Source organism: Passer montanus, unplaced genomic scaffold (genome assembly GCF_014805655.1).
Source record: "Passer montanus isolate IOZ18808 unplaced genomic scaffold, ASM1480565v1 scaffold71, whole genome shotgun sequence".
NCBI lineage: Eukaryota > Metazoa > Chordata > Aves > Passeriformes > Passeridae > Passer > Passer montanus.
This window is the reverse complement of record NW_024372259.1, coordinates 3,564,979-3,589,471: the sequence shown is the minus strand read 5'-3', so window position 1 is coordinate 3,589,471 and position 24,493 is coordinate 3,564,979. Positions and strand designations below refer to the sequence as shown.

The window sequence follows — 24,493 nt, the reverse complement described above, 5'->3', positions numbered from 1 at the left end:
CTTATTGGTCTCCATGCTAACAGCGTTGCTTTCTTCCTTGCTATGGATAAACTCATATTTTATCAAATTCTTAGTCATTTGGCTTGCAGACTAGCTGCTAAGCTCATCTAATTTTCCCTCTTTTTGTTTTGAGCTATAAATATAGTTGTTAAGGATTTTTTCAGGGTTTTTTGCAAAAATCCAAGTAGGTAGGGGAGATATGAAGTGATAATTATAATTACTAATAAAACTAGAAATTTAGTTTTTAGTAACGTGGTGCTTCCAGTCCTGGAGGGAAGGGGGTTTAAATCTTCCCCCTTCCCTCACACAGGAAGGAGCAGCTCCTCACCACAGCCTGGGAGCACACCAATGGGTCAAAGAGCTGCTGTGGAATCACAGTGTCTCCTGTGCTCCAGCAGGGGGAAAACCATCCTGCACTGCAAGAAAAAGCAAAGTGTGAGAAGCAAGGGAGGAAAGGCAGGCTGCTGGAGGAGAGGGTAGCAGCAAGGAGATGCTGGAAGTCCTTGCCCTTGGCTCTGTGGGCAGATTCACAGCTGCTCCAGCTCAAGACAAGGATTCATTTGCAGCCTGGGATGGTAAAATATTGGCACAGAAAGGCTTTTTTTTCTTTCTTTTCTTTTCTTTTTTTTTTTTCCCCTACTCAGGCTGTTAAAATCTCCATTATTTGTTACTTCACCATATCAGTACATGGTTTTTCATCTTGTACCTCACTGGGTTTTTGGAGGTGCCAGATTTTCACCATCCCAGCCCCCTTCCCAAGCATATTTATTTCTACTCCCCTCTCTCTTCCCTGAGAACTGGAAGCTGCCAATGCCACAGCACCACCTCCCTGCAGCACAAAAAAAAAAAAATTCCTTTCTGCAGCAGTGAGGCTGATGCCCCAGCTCCTCCCCTGCAGCTGAACAGATGCTCCTGAGTCTCTGTTTCTGGAAATTAAAAGGCACGTCCAAAAGCCACAGACCTGTTTATGACTTGTATAAATGTGATAAATGACTGCTGGGAAAATGTCTCTGAGCTGCTCCTCGCCTGCACCTGAGCAGGCTGATGCTGGGGAGTAGTTCATGTCTGTCTTGACTGGTTCAGCTCCACAGGCCCAGGCATTTCCCGAAGCTGACAGGGGATTTATGGCTCAGTAATGCCATCATGTTTGCTAAGTGTGGAAACCCAGCGCACTGGGAATATTTCTCTGTCTGCTCTGGGGTGCCCTGACCCCCAGGGCAGCACTGACTCTGACCCTCATTCATGGAGAAAGTTTCCCTAGACTTCAAGATAGACCAGAATCCACAAAAGTGTGCAATAGATTATAGAGAGTAGTGCAGGTGCATCACTTGCTGAGAAATTTAGGGTTTGGGATTTTTAGTATGTTGTGGATGGAAGCAAGATGGAAAGCACAGGGTGCTGTCCTGGGTTTCTTCTTCATGCTGCTTCTTCCTTCTTCTTCATGGGTTTGGGTGGCATTTGGTAATTGGGCAGAAAAATTCTCATTGGGGCTCTTTGGGATCAGTTATTGGGTTAAAAGGGAAAATAATCCAGGTGTCAGTTCTTAATTGGATAGTTTAGTCTTAAAAGACCTTGCAACAAGAGATTGTTAGCCATTTTGTGCCTTGCTGCTGAACTCATGGTTGTAAGACTGTTTTACTGACAAGAAATAATAAACATCTGAGTCTGAACATGAACTACTGTCTCAAGGGCCTCCAATCCAGACCCAGAGAAACTCACAGCTGGTACACCCACAGGCAGGCATCACAGTCTGGGGCAGATTTACATCCTCTCAGCAATCAGAGGGGGATTTATAGGGCCTGGCAGAGGTGGGGTTACAGGAGGTGCCATCAGGGACACGGAGATCACTGCACCTTCCTGCCCAAGGACAGCCCCTGGGAGAGGCCAAGGCCTGCAGTGCTGCAGCCTGCTGACATACTGCCCTGACCATGTTTCTCACTAATAAAACTAAACATGAGGGCTGATGGGAAGGGTTTTGGAATGTTCTCCCCTCCTTCCTGCTCCGTGACAGGCAGGGAAGGGCAGGGTGGGAGCACCACGGCCCAGCCCCAGGAGAGCCCATCCCCACCACCCATCTCTGGGGAGATGCCAGGGGGACTGTGCTGCTTCCCTGCCAAGGGTCCCAACCAGCATCAGGGAGAGCCTAAAGGAACAGCAGGATGCCTGGAGCAGGGATGAAACCCAGGAAATAGCAGTGGGGCTACAGGACATCCATTTCCAAGAGATGGAGAAGGACTGTGCAGCCCAAAAGTGCTCCAAACATTTTGCAGCTCTGCTGTGGAAGTGCAAGCTGCAGGAGTCTGGGACAAGCTGCATCACAAACAAACATAAACTCAGTGCTGCAGGTGGCTTTTCATCTGATCTGACAGGTCCCCTGTGCCTGGGCTTTTCCAGGGGATGCTGGTTAGGAACAAATCCTCATGTCCAGCAAGTTCAGGAGATCTTTCTCTCTGCTTTTTTTTAAGTCCAGCAGAAAATGTCCTTCCTAAGACAAACCTCTTCGGGTTGCAATTGTTCCCTCCTGGATCTCAGCCTAGACAGACATCATCAACAAGATTCATGTGATTAAAATAGTGTCTTCATGTGATTAAAACCGTGCCTTCAAGTGGTTGATATTCCAAGAAGCAGGTGCTGGAGGGAGGAACAAGGCTCAGAGCAGGGCTGAAGGATCAGCATCACCTCTGCTCTCCAGCTCCCACTGAGACCGGATAAAACAGGGCAGGTTTGATGGGAATCAAATGAGCTTTAGGTGTTTCACTCCTGGCAGTCACCAGGATGAGTTTGGTTTTGTTTGTGCAAACAGCAGCACAGGTTCCTCTCTAAGGAAGCAGCACCATGACCAATTCAGCCTCATCAAGGGGAGACCAGGACATGCTCTGGCTACTTTATTAATTCTTTGGCTTCAGAGTAGTATTTACTACTTGCAGAATTTTCCAGATACTCAGATATCCTTCACTCAGCTGGGAGGGAAAAAAAATCTGTTTTATGTGTGGATACATCCATACAACGTCAGGATGGACACAGGCATCCCTGAGATGACGAGAGATGGAACAGAGCAATGCACCCCTTCAATGAATGACCAAAAAAAAGGAGTGAAAGGCTATCAAAAAGTTAAAAATCTCCCTCCCCGCTGCCCAGTTCTGCTCTGAGCAGGCTCTGGCAGCAGCAGGGGCTCCCTGGGATCACAAGTGACACACCCCACTCCATCCAGCTCCTGTTTTCATGGGAAAACCAGTGTTTTCAAGCTTTGCTTTTTTAATGACCCACACCTTGATAATAGCCCAGGCAAAATGAGCACAGGCAGGATCACACAGCATCAAATAAACTGCTAGAACTGACTGAAATAGTAACATTTGAGTGCATAAGAGTTTGGAGGTGTTTTTCACATGTTCAGTCTTCTCTTGAAATATTTTTGATGTCTTTGTTGAGTGTATTTTTTGGCCAGGAAAAGCTTTTTTTCCCCCTTTTCTTAACAATTCCCTCCAGGTTGGGGTTTTTTTATTTTTTTTTATTTTTTTTAATTTTTTTTAAACAAGGGAAGGTGAACAAAAATCTCAGAGAGAAATCAGCATTATTGTTCAGCATCTTCCCCCTGCTAGTTTCAATAAAGCCAGCACATGCAACAAAATTCACTTTAGGGAAGGAAAGTAGAGCACCCCTCCTGCAACCATTACTGGCCTACAATGTGTTGTTTTTTTTTAAATTAGGGGAGTCATAACTTTGCTGATTTTTCTGTTCCATTCTTGATAACCACTCTTATTGTAATAACCAGCATTGCAGCCCAGGCTCCAAGGCTAATAATTGTTGATGGGAAATGTTTTGTTTCATAACAGCAGCTGCAGCCAGCAGAGCACATGAGAACTTTTTATTTATTTTTTTTTTAGGAACATTGGAAGATGCTATTTTTAACTGTTCTCCCCCATATTCCTGGTGCTTGGATACAAGATGCACCAGTTGGAGCACACAGCAACAGCGTGGAATGTTTAACCCCATCTGTGCCGTGGGCAGAGGATGTGCAGGAGCCCCAGACTGGTGGGATGACCATGCCCATTGTAAACCAAATTCTTTGCTGTCCCTCCATCCACAGCACCCCACACCAAGACCATCATCACCAGGAGGATGTGACATGACACCCCGTGTGCCCCAAAATGCACATTTTGGTGCTGGGGAGAGCAGGGTTTTGTCTGCAGACACCCAGAGAGGACACGAGAGCCTGGGCACAGAGAGAGGTGTCCAGTCAGGGGGGTCACCAGGGGGGTGTGAGCTGCCCAGGGGTCACCCAGTGCATCCCCCAACTGCTGGCATCCATCTGCCCACTGGTCCTTGCCCTGGAACAGGGAGCAGACCTCATGCCCACATCCTCCCTTCTCCCTTTGGGGTGGTAAAGCCCTGCTCAGTGTCACAGCTTCCATTCCTTAGAGCAGTGTAGCTATGATATTTTATGAAAAATCCTTTTTTAGGATTTTTCCTGTTCTGAGGAGCTGAGAGCCTCAGGAAAGAAATGTAAACAATAACTATTTGCTGCCGTGGAATGCCACAGGTGCATCTTTCATTGGTCCATGTGGATTGTTTTTAATCACTTGTGTCAAGACTGTGAGCAGTCACAAGTTTTTGTTATGCATTCTTTTCTATTCTGTTCTTGGTCTTTGTAGCCTTCTGATCTTTTCTTTCTTTCTGTTCATTTAGTATAGGTTTTATGTAATATTTTAGTATATTATATAACATAATAAATCAGCCTTCTGAACAAAATGGAGTCAAGCCTCATGTCCTCACACATGGGTGGATCACCACAACAGAGCAGCACAGATCCACCAAAAAAACCCACACCTGGCAAGGCTGGGGAGGCCCCAACAGGAGGCTCCAGGCTGGTCTAAGAGCTCCCAACACAGGCAGCAGGGACACTGCAAACCCAACACAGACAGAAGTGGCATTTAAGTGCAGACTTGGTTGAAATCGTGTTCCTCAGTGTCCAACAAAAATAAGTTCTTAATAGGCATGGAGCTAAGTGGAGTCACCCAGACTTACAATTTCCTTTCAGCAGATATTTCATCTTCAGGCTGTCATTTTCACTCAGGCCATGATTAAAACAACAAACCCTGGAGAAGCCACCCTGCCCCCTCATCAGCAGCTGCTTCTCCTCCATGCAGCCATTCATCACTGAAAAAATGGAGGTGAAAGCAGAGACATATTATTATTATTTATCATTCCTAGATGCCATGTTTGGCCAGCTAGCTGTCCTTGGTAAAGTGAGGTTGGCCACAGCTGCAGACTGAGAGGGAGAGGTCACCCTGTGGTGTAGGAGACGCATCAGTGCTGCACCAGGGCCTTCACCTCTGGCCTCTTGTGACAGGAAAGCCACTGCATTGGAAAGATTCTCCCATTTACCTCTGGAAATCTTCTTGGACATCTGCATTCCATCAGTGAAACCCCACCTTGACAAATGGTTTGCAAAGGGAAAGGAAAGAAAGGAAAAAAATTAAAAAGGAAGTGTCGTGCATTGCCAAAAGAAGCAGTTAGCACATTCACCATGACTCCCACCCCGGATCCTGTGCTTTTGGGCAGCCCATTCTCCTGGGATTCTGCCCTTCCCACCCTGAGTTTCACTCTGGACAGCACTGGGAGGTGATCATGGCCTTAAGAGAGCCAGGGCATGGAGCAGGGACATGGGCTGTCCTTGGGTTTGCCAAGCTGTTTTGTCCATGCACAGCATTCCTGTGAAGATCCATCCCCTGGGCTGCCCCAGGGCTCACGGGGCAGTCACAGGAGACACCTGGGACTGGCCCACAAGAGAGAGAACAGCCCAGGTCCTGCCAAGCTCAGGGCCCTTCCTGGGGGCACAGACTTCACTGAAATGAAACAGTTTTTTTGGGGTGTTTTTTCCCAAAAGCTCAACATGTTCCACTTCAGCAAGGCTTCAAACTCTATTGTGTCAGCTCTTCTGCCATGCCTGTGCATATTTGCATTTTCCTTGCAGTATTTTTAGAGATTTCCACTCCCCAGCCTGATTTGGGACAAAGTCAAATATGTAAATCTTGGAAGCTGCCACAGGAAAAGAAACTCCATTTTTCAACCAGATTTAGATACAGCCTTCAGCCACGGCAACAAATCATCTGCCAGCCTGGGGAGCTGTGCTAACCTCTCAGATAAGGACTCAAAACATGGTCCAGAAGGTCTTTGTCCTGCAGCCAGTTTGGGGAGGTGCTGCTGTCCCACCCCTCCCAGGATGGGCTGAATATTCCCACAAGATGCTGGTGGGAGGCAACAGAGGAGGGGGCACGTGGCAGAGTTCCCTGGCTCCTTGTCCCATCCAGATGAGCAAAGAGCTCAGCTCTCCTCCAAGACATCCCAGTCCCCTGAGGGTTCTGTATCCACAAGACTCACATCTCTTGCTGAGGCAAGGGAGCAAACAATGGGGCTGACTGGAATGGTTCAGCTCCCAGGTCTGGAGCAGGACGAGCCCCAGCTCAGCCACATCAGCCCAGCAGAGGAGGGCCCAGCACAGCAGCTCCAGACACAAAATGGACAACTGGTCACAGGGTCTCTCACTTTTATAAGTTCTGCTCCATTTGCATATTGGAGTTAATTGTCCAATTCCAGCTTTAGCCCATGCAGTCCAATCCTTCTTGTTTTTCTCTCTTCAGCCCACGTTGTTTGTGCTCTTGGGTCTGAGATTTGGATCATTTGTCCTTGGTCCCCAGCTGGAGAAGGAATTGTTCTGTCTCCCTGCTCTGTGCAGAGCTCACCATCCCCTCATATGAAGCCCAGACCCACACACTAAAGCAGCCCAGAATCTGAAATATATTAAAGTTAAAATGAGGCATCACTTGCCCCCTGGCTCCTCTCCTGGTTGAACGTGGCTCTGTGCTGAGCTTCCCAGACAGAACAGCTCCCACCTGAGCTCTTCCTCTGGGGACTGAGAACCCCCCACATCTTGAGGACAGCTCCCCCCCTGCTCTGCTCCTTGGCCATGGAGAGCACTCACCCCTTCACACTGCAGCTTTTGGGCAAGTGACACCGAGCCCATCTGGGGCCACTGAAATGTGGTGCCTGGTGATGTCCCAAGATGGGTTTATGGCCTGGCTGATTTGACACCTCCCAAAGGAGGGCTCCACCTGGCCCTGCTCTGAAACCACCTCTGGGCTGTGGGACAGCATCTGGCACAGCTGGGACAGGCAGAGGCAGGAGGCAAAGGAAGAGTGTCTGTCCCAGCCTGCTGAGGGACCGCAGCCAGGCAGAGAGCAGCATTTGGCCAAGACGCTGGAAAGAGTAACTCTGATCTAAAAAAGTTATTGAAATAAAAAAAGAATGAGACATCCTAAGGTGCTGGTTGCCATTTATCATCCTTCAGGCTGCTGTTAACTCCCACGGCACATTTCCCTGCCATGACACAGAGATGTCCATCCCCTGCCCCACCAAAGTCACTTTGAGCTTTGTCTTTGTCTCCTCCCCAAGCTGGAGACCTTGGGGCCCATCCCAGCAGTGCCCTCAGCACTCCAAGGTGTGGACTGGGAGACTGCAGGGAAGGACCAGGCACAGCCATCTGCCAGCCCCACTCCTCTCAATGACCTTCCCATGTCCTTTCAGAACCGGCACCTGGCTCCTGGACGATGCCCCAGCCTTGCCAGACCTCTCCCACCCAGGGCACTCTGATCCCTGCAGCCCCAGATGCCCTCCTGCCCCACAGCACCCACCAGAGGCATGGCAGAAGGTTTGGACACAGCACATGGTCCTCTCCAGCCCCACAAAAGTGACTGCTGACTTGCTTTTGCTTTTTATTTATTTATTTATTTTTCTAATTTTTTTTTATTTTGCAAGACCTAATTTCTGAACCCCCTTGAATGCACTCTGCATCTGTTGAACATCTGCTGGCAGGACACACAGGGTCTCCTGGCTTGTGAAAGGACCTGGGCTTTCCCCACTCCTTCTGCTCTCCTGAACTTTGCTGCTTCACATGATTTCATCACATCTGATGGACAGGCAGAGACACAGAATAACCCACTTGTGCCACAGCTGGCTGAACTGCCAAGATGAGAAGAGGACAAAGTCAGAGGTGTTTCAAGCAGCTGAGAGACACAAAAGAACTGGTTGGAAAGCTGGGAAAGACAGGAAGGTGAGCCCAGAAGCAGTTCTAAGCCCCAAATCCAGGCTGCAGAGACCCAAACAAGCTGCTGGGCATTGCCCCTGCTCAGCTGGGATCTCACTGGAGGGGCAGGAAGGGGAAGGTGAACAGCAAAGCCCCTGTGGGCAAAGCCTCAGTCATGAAGACACTTTCCTGTCACTGCGGGGTGAGCAGGAATGTGGCTTTCCTCTGAAGCAGGACCCGAGTCCATGGTGGGAGCAGCAGAGGTGAGCAGTGCATGCCCAGGAGAGGCCTGCAGCGTGAGGGGAGGTGCCTCACCCTGCTCTTGGGGATGCTGCTGGAAATCCAAACCAAACTGAGAGCTGGAGCCACCAGGTGAGGAGCCACAGCACAGCAGTGCCAGGCCAGGAGATGGACACCTCCCAGATGTAGCTGAGAGGAGCTGGATGGACATCAAGCCTTGTTTCAACTTTTGTTTCAACTCGCTCCAAACCACTCCAGTCTCCAAATCAACTTGGAAGCGATGCTATTTACAAGCCTACTTCTTTTGGCAGAAAGAAATAATAAGCAAGAGGGTGATGTTATTATTATTTCAGCTTCAGAGGAGGCAATAATCAGCCTTCCAAGGAATGCAAGCTTGGCTGAGTGCTGAGGGCCTTGCAGAGATACCCATCTCCTCTTAACAGGCTCTCTCTGGGGACTGTCCTGCTGAAATTTAGCTGCCCAGGGAGGCTCAGAAGCCTGATCAGCAGGGAAATAGGATGCCAAGCCAGGCACAGCTTCCTAACAGCTGGCTCAAATCTGAATTCATCATTTAGTGACCAAGAGGGGAAGCTGCAGAAGCCCCCCAGCATCTCCCCCCACCCAACTGCAGCTCCCAACAGACCCCAGCACTGGAGCACAGCTCTAACTCCAGCCCAGCTCCACATCTTCAGGAGACAAGTCAGCACCACTCCCACCCCTGCCTTAACAGCCTTCACTAATTAGCCCTGATGAGCCTCTGAGCTCCTTCTGCCCACCTGCCTCGCCGTGCAGGGAGGGATCTTCCTGCTGAGCCCAGCTCTGCTCACTCCTGCACAGGGATGGGATTCAACCCTTTTTTTCTCTTCATTTGTTGCTCTCCCTCCCTCCCTGCTGGCCACCCATCCCCAGCACCCACAGGGGGATGTCCATCCCTCCCTCAGCTCCCTTCCCTGCTCCCCTTCTGCCCCACATTCTGGTGTCTCACCAGCCTGGTGGGGCTGGGACAAAGCCACGGGTGTGTCCCCACTCCTCCTGAACTCCACCTCTTCTAAGAGAAGGCTTTGTGGATGTTTCCTGCTGAACTGGCAGCTGCCTGACCCCAAGCCCAGCTCCAGGGGCTCCTGTTCTCCCCCACAAGGCTCCACAGAGTTCCCAGCCCCAGCCAACGCTGTAGGACACCCCAGGGCAGCAACACGTGACACAGATGTGGCAGCTCATAGAAAGGATTGAGGAGTCTCTTCCCCCTTTTATTGAAAATGATCATTTCTATTCTAGTGCAAACACTGTACATTTTACATCACAAAGCAAGGGATAATTTACAGGACACGCTTCCATCTGGAAATCCCGTGGCTTCACGGCAGCCTCGTCAATCATCCATCCCTGCCACGCACAGAATTCCCACTTTGAGGGAACCAGTCACCTATTTCTCTGCTGAGAGAGGGGGAGCCTGAGAAAACAGTGCTCATACAGAGTAGGCAAGAGGAAAATGCCTTAAGAGACATCTTCTCTCCTGAATGGTACCCAAACTTAATGATAACCGTGGTAACCATGGCAACTTCCCAGAGCTACAACTGGAAATCCACTGAAACCCTGGAGAACTCCACTCTTTGAGGATAAGGCCCTTGATTTGCACATATATTTACATGGTTTAATAAAATACAGATTAAACATACACAATTCTAAAATTTCACTTTGGCTTGATTGACGACGAGTCGCTGTCTTTTGGCTGAGCTCATCAGCAATTAACAAACACCAGAAGCTGTCTGTTCATCCAGCTGGACTCTGGCTGGTAAATCCATGTAAACAAAGCAATATTGGGTCACCAAAGAGCATGTAAAGGTCTTATCTGAACTGAGAACAGCTCACTCAGCTGTGGTGGCACCCCTGACCAAGCAGCCCGACCCAAGGCAAGACCCAGCTCAAACTGGAGGTGCAGAAGCCTCACAGGCTCCCTGCAGGAGCACCCCATGCCAGACAATTCAGATAAAATGAAGAGGCTGAACAAGGGCTTGCACAGGCATTTGTGAGCCCCTTGATGTGAACATCCCAGCGTGGGGATGGAGATCCCAATCCACGGCTGGGTCACGGGGCACCAGGAGCTTCATGCTCCCTTGATAACCTCAGAAAGTGGTGTCCCTACACAGACAACAACAAAAGCTGCTCAGGGTGGATTTTCTGGTACAGAAAAGCTGAGCAAAGACTGGGGGAAAGCCACAGGCCAGAGGGATGCTGAGGGAAAGAGCTGAAACTCCAGGGTGAGCGCTCAGGCCAGCACAGGGGGATTCAGGCAGGCTGCTGGCACTGCTGGGGTGGTGCTGGGCTCTGGAGGAGGGCAGCAAGGCAAGGGCAGGGAGAGCACCAGCTCAAGGTGCTCAGCAACCAGCTCAGCCTTTGAGTAATGATACACAAAGGCACTGGGTCCTTTCTGCCCGATTCTTTGTGTGTTTGTGTAGGCACAATCACAGGAGTGAGTTTCTAAGTGAGATTTCCAGCATGATCACTTGGGTCCAGGAGCTGCACCTGCACTGTGCAGGATAGAAATATTTTGGTTTACACAGGTGAGGTTCTCCAGACTGCAGGTGGCCAAGAAAAGAGATCAAACAGAACATGAAGGATTTTTTAAAGCACAGTACTCGCCCTGCCTCCCTTTCCCTGGTGTTCTGCCTGTGACTTTCAGCTTTTTGTCCTGATCAGAATTAGTTCTTTTTTCCTCAAAAATACCCACACAGGGAGGGGAGAAAAAAAACAAAACATCCAGCAGCAATGCACACAATCACAGGCAAAACTTACTCCAGTTTCGATTTGGGGCTTTTTTCCTTGTGCTAGCTCAAATATTTTGGCTGGATTTCCATTCATCCTTTGCCAGTTTAATTTTCACCTACACTTTAAAGAGATTTATTCCTCATTTCCTGCAACATGCCGGTTTAGACTATCAAAGCCCACTGTCAGACATCTACATATGCCCAGTGTGTCTGCAGCAAACACCAGGCTGGAGATCTAAGCCACTCTACCAGAAGAATTTCTCCTGGCTGAGCTCCGTTCTCCTTCCCTGATGGTCCAGCCTGGACCATGGAGGAGCTCTGCTGCCTTCAGTGGGGCTGCTCCATGGCACTGCCCACCTCAGTCTGGACACAAGTGCTGTTTGTCATAAATCATCCCCCTCCTCCCCCAAACGGGAGAGGCAGGCATCCCCAGCAATGAGAAGGACCCTGATTTCCTCAGGATGTTTGTGTGGAAGAAATGCTTTTGGGCTGCATCTCCTCTGCTCCTCATGGAGATAAATCAATTAGGTGCTCATTAGGTCTCCAGAGCCCAGAGGGAGGACAGCAGGTAGGGGAAATGGTTAAGGTTATGGGACAAGCCTTACTGAGCAGTGCTAAGGGATCTTTGGTGGGATGCTCCCTGCTGAGACATCACTTGTACCCAGAGAGACTTTCCCTGGGGATATCCCAAAAGCCACGTGAGCCTCTGGCTGCAGAGGAGACCCTTGCTGTGTTCTGTGCAGCTGCCCATGGGGAAACTCTGCAAAAAGGAGTGTGGCTGCCTCCAGCACCACTTCTTTGGGGTTTCTCACGGGAGGACATGAGCTGCCTTCCCCAAGGCTGCAGGGAAGAGCTCTGCCAAGGCTGAGAGAGGCTGTGGCTGGAATTTCAATGCACAGCTCCACCTGCATGCAGCACAAACATCCCGAACGTTTTCAACGGGTTTTATTTTGTTTAATAAAAAACACCAACCAAGCTTGCATGTATTATCTTATATATATAAATATATACAGTATATATAAAACAAATGCATCTGGACAACGCCTTTCCCTGTAGCACAAACTGTAAGGCATAGAAAGGAGTGTCCTGACAGTCCTGGTCTTGGCACTACAGAGAGATCCCCCTGCTCACACCCCCACGTTGGCTTTGCTCTCTTCTTTGGCTTTTTGAGGCAGCAGTGCCAGGAATACTCAACCAGACAATGGAGCTCTGCAGAGCCCAAGGAGGTTTTCCAGGCAGCTCAGACAGCAGGAATCCATCTTGCTGCATTAAATGGGCTTCTGGCAGACTGATAGGAACGTGCTGCCTCTGTGGCACAAGGGACTGGAGGGATGAGGGTCGGGTGGATATCATGGAAATTGGTGACCAAACAAATTCTTCTTCTAGGGTGAGCTGGGGCAGCGGGGAGATGAGCAAGCTTTGTATCTCAGCGTGCTGCTGGGGGGACTCATCCGTGGGCTGAGATTGGCAGGGGTTTCTTTTTGCAGTCCCGTACAAAAATGGAAACCAGCAAGGGTGAGACTGTCCTTTACTGAAGAAGCTCGCAGTATATTGAGCAGAAGCAATAAACCCGACGATAACAAGAAAATAAAAAATGGTGGCATTATCCCAAAAGGAAGGAGGAACCTTATCACTCACAGGTTCTATTTGCTCCCCGTGTTCAGTTCTGGGTGAGGGTTGGCATTTTTTTATTCTTTTCTTTTTCTTCTTTTTTTTTCTATTTTATTTTTATTGTGGTTTTTTGTTGTTGTTGTTGTTCTCTTTTTCTTTTTTTTTCTTTCAGCACAGACAAGTTGCGAAGCAGGACGGGTGCTGTTGTGTTTTCTCCTTCTGCAAGGCAGCTGCCCCCAGCTGTTAATTGACTGTGGGCACCTGATTCCTCTGTAAACTATATTCCTTTGCCTTCAGTCTCAGGTTGGCAATACTGTTGGCCATGTTCATGCCCTGCGCCGGGCTGGCGTTGGTACACGTGGCAGAGTAGGTGGCCATGGCACTGAGGGATGGAAAGAGAAACAGCACGTCAGACGTGGCCTCCAAACCACAGCAGAGCCTAAACCCAGGTTTTTTCCATACCTGTGGGATGCAATCCTGGTGTGGTGTCAGCAGGGAATTACCACTCCCCTTTATTTAACACCCCAGTAAATCTTTCCGCTGCTGTTCACTTACCCAGCACCAAAGCTGGTTGCAGTCAACGGGAAAAATTTCCACTTCCTATTTTCTAACCCAAAAAAGGTTTGCAATGAGGTCAGCCTGCCAGTTAGACCATTGTCCTTAAAAGTATTCCCACTGGAAGCAATGTCTTTTTGATGAGACCAATTGCTGGTTTTACAGCCTGTGAAATCACGTCACTTCTGAGACACGTTACATTAAAGACACACTCTGGGAAAAACCCGTTTCAACAATTGTGATGTTTTCTTGTTTCAGCTTTTTGGAATGAAAATTTCCACATTTTTTCCCCCCTCAAAACTTCAGCTGATTATAAAGAGCATGTCCTAAAGGCTGAAGGAAAAAACCCAAAACATAAACCACTTTTTCTCCCTTCAAACTGCGACTTTATTCATGAAAAACATCACTTCTGGCAGCAGAGGCTGAACTAAGATCTCCAACTCCTTTCTTATCCTACCAAAAAATCTGCAAAGCTGCTTTGCAGACCACTAGAAAACTTGTTTAATCCTTGTATCCCATGGGTTTCTGTGAAAAGCAGCTCCCCCTGCCAACTCCCCAAAACCCAGCAAAGTATTTGACCTGCTGCATTTCCTTTGCATGGGTCCACAGATCAAAACCAGTTGAGAAGCACCTCATGAAGCAGAGGTGCCCATTAAACACAGGGTGTTCAGGAGGAAAGCCCAAATGCTCTGCTGGAGGCCAGCTCAGCTCTGGTGCTGCCCTTTCCCATCTCCCTGCCCGGGTGGCTCACAGCTCTGGGAAACACCAAGATGTGTTGGGATTTTTTGCCTTTTTGTCTTTTCCTTTTTCTGTCATTAAAAAAACCTAAAAACCTCCCTGCAGGGACAGGGGCACCTGCTGCACAGAGCCAGGCTGGAGCTGTGTCTGCTCACCCCGAGGGGCTGCTGGTATTTCTGACCTCCCAGGAGTTTATCTGCCCCCCAGTGCTGTGTGACTCCTCAGTCTGCAGGAGATCCAGAGCAGGGAGTATCTGCATTTCAGCATCCAGAACACGTGGATGTGTTGTTTCTGGAGCTCTTCTCAACCAGCTGCACCCCCTCATTCCCTCTCCATGGCTGGGCTGGTTGCTCTCCTCACCCCAAGTGTTGCCTGCAGGAGGGTACAAAGCTCCACAAGGTCTAAAGGTGGTGGCTACTTAAGCTCCCATGCCCATCTGCTTCCACAGGGTGCCTATCTCCCATGTTTTTGAGCTGGAAGCAATTTGGAGACCTTCAAGGGTACTCCAAACTAGATAAAGTAAGAGTTTTCAGTCAGGGCTGTAAACTGCCCCCATTCAAAACCAGGTTGCTGGCCAAGTCTGGGCTGAAACTCCTGGGAATCTCTGCCTCCCAGCTCCCCAGAGGTGTGGGGAAGATGGTTTCACTTACTGATGCCAAGTGAAATCCCTGCTAAACCAAAAATCTCCAGAAGTGCTTCCTTTCATCAAGTTATTCCAGCAGGAGCAGTGCACAAGAAGGCTGTGTCCAAACACCAGAATAGCTTGAGGGTTGCTCCAGAGACTCTCCAGGGTCTAATAAGGGTTGAAGTCACCCTGCTGCCCCCTCCCTCCACCCCATTCAGGCAGAGAAAAATCTCCTTCCTCCACTGAGCTGTCTGCTTTCATGAAACACAGAGGAGCATCATGTTTCTGAGGCCTAAAATCCTTCTTTCAAATAAGGTTTTCAGTGGCCCGTGGAGCCAAAGGTTGCTAGGGTGGGAAGTGTGGGCTGCCAGTCTTGTTTTCTTAGGAACCTAGGCTAAAAAATGCCTAAGTAAAACATTTTTCAACTTCAAAAAAAAAAAAGAATAGTATCTACTTGGCTGTCTGTGTGACAGAGATCTGCAAATAGCTTTGGTTGACCTGTGGCTGAGTGTATTTAGAGAATAAACACACACATTGAAAACTTTTCCCAGATCTGAGAGTAAAACCAGCCCTGGCCACGCTGCTCCAGGCCCTCCCCAGGAGTGGCTGTTAATCAGGGGCTGCTACAGCACTGCTGGGAAGATGGGAGGGGGCAGGGGGCCATGCAAACACTCCACATGGCTGCAGGGTTTCACTATTTGAATATCTGAATGACCTTACTGCAAAGCTTTAGTGAGGCTGCAACCCTTTCAGATGAACGTGACTGCCAAGAGATGATCAGGAGGATCAGAGAGTGGATCCATGCTGGGGAGCATGGAGTGTCTGAGGCTCCTGTGCACCCCACAGTGGGGAAAGCAGCTGCTCTGCTCCTCTGCCAGTGCAGGGCAGTGGGAAGGTGGCACTCCAGCCTGCTTTGGTGTGTGAGCTGCAAATGCCTTTGCTGAAACATCGTGGCTGCAGACAAGACAAGGGGAAGGTGTGTCTCTGCATCCTGGATGGGCACAGCCTGGAGCTGAGGGGCTGGAAAGCCATCCCTGAGGCTGGAAACCATCCCTAGGGCTGGAAAACCATCCCCAAGGCTGGAAACCACCCCTAAGGCTGGAAACCATCCCTAAGGCTGGAATCCATCCCCAAGGCTGGAATCCATCCCTAAGGCTGTCCCTTCTCCCCTGTTCTCATTAGCACATCCCAGGTGTGCCTTCAGACAGCCCTTCCCAGGGCACCTTGGGAGTTACCTTTGCAGGGTCTTCTCCTAGCAGTGATTGTGAAGCCCCCTGTGTAAACATCATCTCAAGGAGGAGGATCTCTATTTAGAAGTGTGAGAGGTGGAAAATAAGCCATGAGCATTGAGCAACGATTTGCACTGTGACCAGTGCAGTCCCCCTGTGGTGGGGAAGGAACTCAGTTCCCTTCCCTGATCTCACCTCCCCAGAATGCTACAGCAAGGAGCACTGTACAGGGAGAAAGCCTTAACCCATAAAAGAGGGATTTTCACAGGCAGCAGTCCTCAGGAGAAATCCAAAGGCTAAGGGCCATTTCTAAGATGAAGCTGGTGGCCACCAAAAGCATCCTTTTCCACAGCTGCAGTGGGTGGGTCTATGGCTTGTTCTTCTGGACATACAGGGGGGATGAGGAGGACCCCACAGAACTGAAGCAACAAGCAGGAAGAGCAGACCATGTGTTTGCAGCTCTTGCTGTGCCAACAATGCTTGGAGCAAAAAGAGGGTGAAGGTGACCCAGCAAGAGAGGTCCTGTGCACAGTGTGGCTCCTGGAAGGCAGTGGGAAGCTGGCAGTGACCAGGCCAGATGAACAGGAAGAAATCCAGCCAAAGGCTTCATGGTCCTGACCAACAATGAAGCCACTGTGCTAAGAAACACCCTCCAAGCTCATTTTTAACTGCCTGTGAGCCAGCTGGCTCCCCACAAACCAACACATCCTGTGGAGCTCGTGTCCACACCCAGCTCCTGCAGGGCCAGGAATGGCACAGAGAGGACAGGGAGCACTGTGATGTGCATGGACATCCCAGATCCTCTGAGACTGGGCTTCCCACATCCATGCTCCTTTCCTGCCATCCCTTAAGCAGCACTGACCACAGGAGGTGGACACTGAGCACCAGTCTGTCACCTGGCCCTTCATGCAGGCAGACCACAGCGCAACATTCACACACACGTGTGCTCAGGCAATGGAAAGAAACTGCTCACAGCCCAGTGCTGAGAGCACTGCTCCACAGGGATGGAGTGAGCTCCCAGCCCTGCTGGCATCCCAAGCAGTGGGACAGCCACAGAACTCCCTCTTCTGGCCACTGTGTGGTGGCTGAGCCTCCCCATGTGCTCTGATCCCCTGGATCTGTGTCCCATGGAAAGGTTTCCTTCTTGCTATAAACCAGATACATTGAGGAAAACCTTCTGTTTCCATTTATTTCCACCTGAGCCTCTCTCGAAATTCCCTGAATCGCAGAGACTCCCAGGAAAGAAAGATACAACGATGCTGAGCTGGGACCACACTGCAACACTTACAATGAGATGGAGGGTGGGCAGAGGTGGGGAGAACCAGTGGGATGGTCTGACTGCTGCATCCTCCAGCTGTGGGCACACCAGAGCTGGCTGAGGGCCGCTTTGGGGGGGTGCAGCGGGGCCATCACTCACTCACTCACTCACTCACTCACTCACTCACTCACTCACTCACTCACTCACCTGTAGGGCGAGGCAGTCCCCCAGGAGAGATAGTCGGTGGGCCTGGGGGCAGGGCGAGGTACGATGGGCTGCTCCACGGCCGCCACGTCCCCTGAGTAGGATTTGAGCAGAGAGGCGTTCTTGCTGGCCAGCATGGCGCGCTCGTTCCGGCGGAACTTGGCTCTCCGGTTCTGGAACCACACCTGCAGGGGGACAGCACGGGGCCACCAACCATCACACCTGCTGTGCCACTGGCCACACCCCCATGCCACTGTGCCCTGCAGGCTCTGGGAAAGCTGGCTGACCCTGGGAACCCTAAGGATGGGATAATCCTAGTGCCTGCTCTGATCAAGCCCTCAGGTGAGGGACTGGCTGAGGGACAGGAGTGTGTCCCATGCAGATGGCTGTGGCAGTCATATTTTCTGGAAAAACCCTTCACCCAGGAATTCTCTCCTGGGAAGCTGAGGAGCCTCAGAGAAAAATGAAAACAATATTTGCTTCTCCTGTGTTATGCTGCTTTGGAATGTGGTTGGAGATTGTTTATCCAACAGGTGACTGTTTCATGTGAATTGTTTTGACTTATTGGCCAATCATGGTCAAGCTGTGTCAGGGCTTTGGAAAGAGTCACGAGTCTTTTTTAGTATCTTTTAGCCTTCTGTAAGTATCCTTTCTGTATTCTTTAGTATAGTTTAGTATTCTTTAGCATAATTTAGTATAGTATTCTTTAATATAATATAGTATCATAAAAGAATAAATTAGCCTTCTAAGAACACGGAGTCAGATTCATTATTCCTCTCTTTGTCTGGGAACCCTGCCAATACAAGAGATGGCAGCAAGGCCTGGCAGTGCTGCCCAACACACTGTGTTCCATGGTCTGCTTTGACCTGCAGAAGGTGCAGGGCAGCAAGCTAAGAGCTCAAGGTAAGATCAGCAGCCTGAGCATCTTGGCCATACGGACACATCTGAGTGGGCAGGTGCTGAAAGGGGGGGCAGATCTGGCCTGGCAGTCTCCCTCAAGGCACGGTGGAGCCAGGAGCTCGGTGACCCTTGTGTGCCACACAGACCCCAAGGATTTCTGCTGATGATCCCCCAGGCGAGGTGTGCCTGGGTGTGAGCTGTGGGATTACCTGAACTCTGGCTTCAGTGAGGTTGACTCTGCGTGCAAGGTCCTCCCGTACGAAGGCATCGGGGTAGTGAGTCCTCTCAAAGACCCTCTCTAGTGCCTGCAGCTGGCTGCTGTTGAAGGTAGTCCTGTTCCTCCTCTGCTTTCTTTTCTTCTTCTCTTCTGAGTTCAGCTGATCATCTAGGAGAGACAGTTGGGGATGGGAACAGTGAGAAAGCCACGAGCCCACAGCCACGGGGTGAACAACGTCAATGGTTTCAAGAGGGAAAGGGCTTAGGAAGGGGCTTGCACAGTTTTAACCCCACACGTCAGCCATGCTGGGTTAGTCCCCAATGAAGAGGAGGTGCAAAGTGCACTGATCCCAAGCATTTATTTTTCAATTCTACTGTGTAAGACTTGTACCAGATCTCTTAAGCTACCCCAGGTCTCAGCTTCCTTATCTCTAAAAAGCAGCAAAAAAAGACCAAAATGCATCTCCCCATTCCTGACAATCCCAGAAATATTTTGTGATGGCAAAGAATCACCAAGCCCTGTTCTCTCTGCTTCAGCTTTCCAAGCACTGCTGTGACTGGGATGTAACACAGCTCTCTGGGGTAAGAGCACACTCTTGGATGCTGCTAGTGAGGAGCAGCTGTGCCCTCTGCAGCATCCTCCTTGCCTTGCTGAGCCCAGCAAGGTGTTCAACAACCACCCATAAGAGCATGTACTGTTTTGTACCTGGTTCGCATTTACTCAGAAATTTATCAGCACATCTGGATCACGCCAGTATGTGTGGGGTGCCACCAAAAAAATCCACATTACCCTGGGGGGACCTGAGCCAATATTCATGTCAGCATTAAAGTGTATTGATCCCTGAATCCATAAAAATGCACAAGCTAGGGAATCATACTGTAAGTTCATCACTGCACGCCTTGGCCCAGGTGACAGTGCCACCACTGAGAGTGCCAGGGCTTGACCTGCTGTGTACAGATGGAGAATACCCCTCAACAATCACTCCTTTTGCCATGTACAAATATGACAGCTCCCCTTATCCCTCTCTTCTCCAGGAGGTGTGTAAGGCACAGGCTGACAAAGAAAAGTCTGCAGTTGTGTCCTCACCACCTGTTTGGGTTGCTTTTCACAGCCCATCTGGTACCAGTTACTGCACCTGAACACCTTTGGAGCAAGGCCCATCCATCTGAGAACAAAAGGACATTCCTCTTAAATTAAAGCATGGTTTTCAAATTCCTTCAGGTTTACAGTGCCTCCATCCCTAATCCTCCTCCAACAGCCTGATGATTCCCAGAAGGCTCCTTTCCAGCCTGGGGATTCCTGGGTGCAAAAACACACCCTTGGTTTTCCCATATCCAAAAGGAAGTGCTTGCAGACTGGTTTTTAACAGGAATGCTGAGATGTAAAGCTGAGCTGGAAGGGACTGGCAGAGGCAGGAAGGTGCAAGAAAAACAAAGGCATGTAGGAATTAAAGCAGGGCTACAGGTAAATCTATCAGCTCAGGTGGTGAGGAGCAAAGTGGAGCAGAGGGATGGGATTGAACTGCTGCTTGCCCTGCACTCCTTTCTCCCTGCTGGGGGTTTAACGGTGTCACAGGCTCCATCCCCTATAAAGAAGGAGAAAAACCCTGCATGTCCCTCTCTTGACTCATCACCAAACCCTTCTCAAGAGGGGTCAGCTATTTCCCCCCGTGCTGCTGTGCACCACACAGCACAGCAAACAGAGCCTCGGGGCACAAACGTCCCTCCAAACGCCACAAACACGGCAAGGCCAGCTGCTGGACAGGCCAAAGACAACACAGCCTCCTTTGGAATCACCCACCTCATGCTACAGTCTAATCTAAACCCTGCCTATGCAGAGCATACGAACAAATCAATAAAAGCCTTTGGGACCGCTGCAGAATCCCATCCAGGCCTCTGGAGCATCATTTGTGCCCAGAAGACAACACCCGGCTGCAGGGAACACGAGTCTGGCTGCTGCTCCGCCCTGCGTGACAGCTACACATGAGGAAGGGTGAGCACATCCCTCTGGGGAACAAGAAGAAGGGCCAAAGTCTGTAAAACACTGGAGAACAAGAATTCCCCCTGCCAAGCACGTTAGCATAATTTGCCTGGTTTCCTCCCGGCGTAAAGCGAGACGCCGGTGATTCACGGCTCACCTCGTAATTACTGCGCCCAAAAATAGCCAGGCTGAGGGACAGAAAGTGTCCGTGCTGGGTGACTCATGGCTGGGTCACTGCTGGCTGAAGCACCCCCAGCCTGGGCTGCCACGGAGCAGGGAAGTCAGTCACCCCCTTTTGCAGGACAGAGCTGCATGGAGGTGACAGCAAAGCATGACCTGTGACAAGGAGCTCTGGAATTTTGGCATCTCCCATCGCCGCACCTCTGGAACGGTGCGAGATCCAAATGTCTACAGGAGTGATGTGGGTAGCAGGGGATTAAAAAATAATAACAGGATATTAATCCAGAGCAGCACGGGGTTGGTCAATCCTTGTGTCTTGCCATGTGCTGCTACGGAGGGACTGCACACACCAAACCCAGCCCGCCTGCAAACGCCACCTTGCTCACAGCGCTCCCTGGGTGCCTCCAGAACACCAGCAGGGTGTTTCTTCTTCTCTGCTGTAATTGCTTTATCAGGAAACAACTGGAACGCTGGAAAATGGTATTCCTGAAAAACGGTACTCCTGAAAAATGGTACTCCTGAAAAATGGTACTCCTACACAGTGCTGACAGCACGAGTGACTGGGGTCAGCAGAAACAGAGAGGAGAAAGAAACAGCTCTAAAGCTTTTTAGGTAGAAGTCTTTTGTCAATGTTCTTTTAATCAGAAAAATTTTATTACATGCAGCATTCTGAAAAGCTGAGCTGCTTGCAAATGTGCCTTGCAGGGAGATCCAAACGTGCGTTCTCCTCTCAGGAACACAGTGCTAGAAAATCTGGGAATTTCATTGCCAAATCCCAACCTTCCACACTGGGACTATGTTTCCTGTTTCCATATTTGCATTTTCCTGTGTTATTTCTACATTCCCCCATAATATGCAGATCCTGGTGTCATACCCAAGTGCACCAAAGCATTTCCAAGTGCTCCTAAATGATTCAGCAGGAAACATCCTATTCTCTTTTCCTCTTGCAGCGAGGCAGATCCACACTTGCAGACACTCCAGTCTATTCTCCTCACTGCACAGTGCCTGTCCCAGTGCCTGTAACTATCGCTGGGGCACCACCAGGCAGCTCCTCTTGGGATGCCACATTGAATAAAAAAACCCCCAAAAAACAAACAAAACAAAAAAAAAACAAAAAACCCCACAAAAAACAACAACAACAAAAAAAAGCCCCCCCAAAAACCAGCAAACAAACAAACAAACAAACCAACCAAAAAAAAAACCACCAAAAAACACCCAACAACAGCAACAAAAACCAAAACAAAAATTAAATTAAATTAAATTAAATTTAAAAACAATCTAAATCAGAGTTGAGAACTAAATGCCTATGTAGGAGTTTCAAGACTGGTATTCTTCTCATCAATACTTACAACCGCAACATATTTCAGATTTCTAGTTTGCAGGAATGCTTGTGCATACTTGCATTCATTCCAGGTCAGAACAAAAGCTAATTTCCAGATGGGATTTACATTGTGTGGGCAGTTTGGAAAAGTTTTGACCAGTTCTATTAAATCCAGAACCAGCTATTATAGTTCATTAACTGGATCTGAATCGAAAGTAAACCATTGGAGTTAATTAAGGGAGGGACAGAGACACTTAACCACAGTATAATGTATGGTAAGGCAGCAAAGATTTGTCACAGCAATTATAGAAACTGTAAACTGAGAAAGGATTCCAGCAAGAAAATAAGGAATCACACTCTAATCACAGCCTTCAAAATAAGAAGCTAACGTTTGTACACAGATTTAAGAACAAATTATTTCACAGTGAAAAAAATAATAAAATATAAATTAAAAAGGCAACAACTCAAAACTCTTAAAAGTGTGGGCAGTTTGGAAAAGTTTTGACCAGTTCTATTAAATCCAGAACCAGCTATTATAGTTCATTAACTGGATCTGAATCGAAAGTAAACCATTGGAGTTAATTAAGGGAGGGACAGAGACACTTAACCACAGTATAATGTATGGTAAGGCAGCAAAGATTTGTCACAGCAATTATAGAAACTGTAAACTGAGAAAGGATTCCAGCAAGAAAATAAGGAATCACACTCTAATCACAGCCTTCAAAATAAGAAGCTAACGTTTGTACACAGATTTAAGAACAAATTATTTCACAGTGAAAAAAATAATAAAATATAAAAACAAAAGGCAACAACTCAAAACTCTTAAAATATAAAAAATACTGCAAGCAAGTGAAAGAGAAAATTTTGTTCAGATTTGTGGAGAAAGAAAGGAAAAGGGAGAATAGAAAGGAAAGGAACAGGGCTTTTTTTTGGTTTAAACTGAAATTTCATGAAGCTTGAATAGAAATATTTCTGGGTGTTCCCCCAGCTGTGGGCAGGCTGCTCTCCCCAACATCAGCCCCCCAGTTTATAGCCCACCACACACTCCCAGCCCACTTTTACTCACGCTCTGCTTTGCTTTCGATTCATGACAGAACATTGCAACACTTTGCGTGCAGGGCAGCTTTGTCAACTGGCATCGTAAAAAACCCAAAACTAAAACCCAGACCCAAAACGTTTAATCAAAGCAAAAACAAGGCTCCAAGCAGAGCAATGGGAGCACACAAAACCCGCAGAGTGACAAAGCTGCCCCACTGATCTGAGACAAGGCTCGCTCGATTTTCCACCCCGCTCCTCCCAAGGGCTCCTTGTCCAGCAGCACCATCCATTGTCTTTGCCAGATGTGAGCAGGGACAGAAGAGGGGCAGGGGGACATAAATGGATAAGATTTCATGCCCGGAGCTGCCTGAAGTATCTTTCCTTCTAAAATCTCCCAGGAGAGAACGAACTCAGCTCGTGCGTATCTCTGCGCGCAAGAGAATTATTTCCGAATGGAAACGGGGTTTAACTTCAGGGCACACAAATGCTGCAGACAAGGTGCAGGTATCCCACAGCAGCCATCACAAGTGCAGGCAATATGGAATGAGATAACACTTAAAAGAGAAGTAAATATGTTAAGGTAGGAGATGCCTACGAAGTCATGTACTTGAGTACAGCAGCGATAGCGAGCCGAGCTGTACAACAGTGATAACAGCAGGTTTTTATTCTGAGTACAGGTCAGACTATAGAGATTTTGGAACTATCATTTTCCTCTCATTACACAACACTGGCTGAGCTTTTCTCCTAACCTCTGCTGTTTTTTGGGGGTTTTTTTTCTGCACTTAATTTTTAAAGTATTTCAATGACACAGAAAATTTAAGTATCCAAAGTTCCAGTCTTGTTAAAGAACCTCAGGAGCACAGAAAAAAAAAAAAGTAACAAAGAAAGGTGCTCTATTTCCTTTAAGAGCCATCTCTTGTGATTATCTCACAGTCAGGTTCAAGTTTTGCACATAAATAAGAAGTTGTTCTGTGCATGAGCACAAAGCTCCAGAAAGGTGACACTGAGTTTTTCACACCAAACCTGAGTTTTAATATTAAACAGAAAAACATGCATATTTCCAGTGTTACCCGTGGGGCTACAGCAGTTCCTCTCCAAAGCGTCTGCAATGTGGGACCTGTCAGGGTGATTTTTAGCTGCCTGCACACAAACAATTCCAGATCATTACAGAGCTGTGAACGGCTGCTGTGTCCTTTGAAGACCTTTTTAATATATCCCTACTTTATTCCTTTAACACTGCCTACCCTGTGTTCTAGGCACGGCCTCTCAAGGCATCACTCTGGTTCTCCTGTTGCACTTGGCTCAGCCTGCCAGGACCTGCTGAGGTCCTGTACAGCACAGCCTCACCAAGGTGAAGGATGTGGCTGTCCACCTTCAGGACAGTGGCCTGAGCAGAGGGAGCTGCACCGGGGCCAAAGGAGACATTCCCAGGTGGGATTTGAGGCACAGCACAGTCAGTGACTCTTGGCCCCTGGAATGAGGCCTTGGGGTTGTCACTTTCCAGGTGGAGAGTCTATAGATGCCTCCAAGCTTCTGAAAAGAGTTTCCAGCA

General features: G+C 48.9%; 1 protein-coding gene across 1 annotated transcript in view; it reads right to left on the bottom strand.

Annotated features, from left to right (window-relative positions):
- Positions 1–12,013: 12,013 nt before the first annotated feature.
- Positions 12,014–24,493, bottom strand: part of PRRX1 (paired related homeobox 1) — a 39,078-nt gene continuing 26,598 nt past the window's right edge. The window contains exons 2-4 of the mRNA XM_039730351.1: positions 18,415–18,590; positions 17,309–17,490; positions 12,014–13,078 (exon numbers count right to left, since the gene is read on the bottom strand). Of these exons, the coding sequence (XP_039586285.1) occupies positions 12,940–13,078; positions 17,309–17,490; positions 18,415–18,590 (497 nt within the window). The 3' untranslated portion in view covers positions 12,014–12,939. The remainder of the gene's footprint in view (positions 13,079–17,308; positions 17,491–18,414; positions 18,591–24,493) is intronic.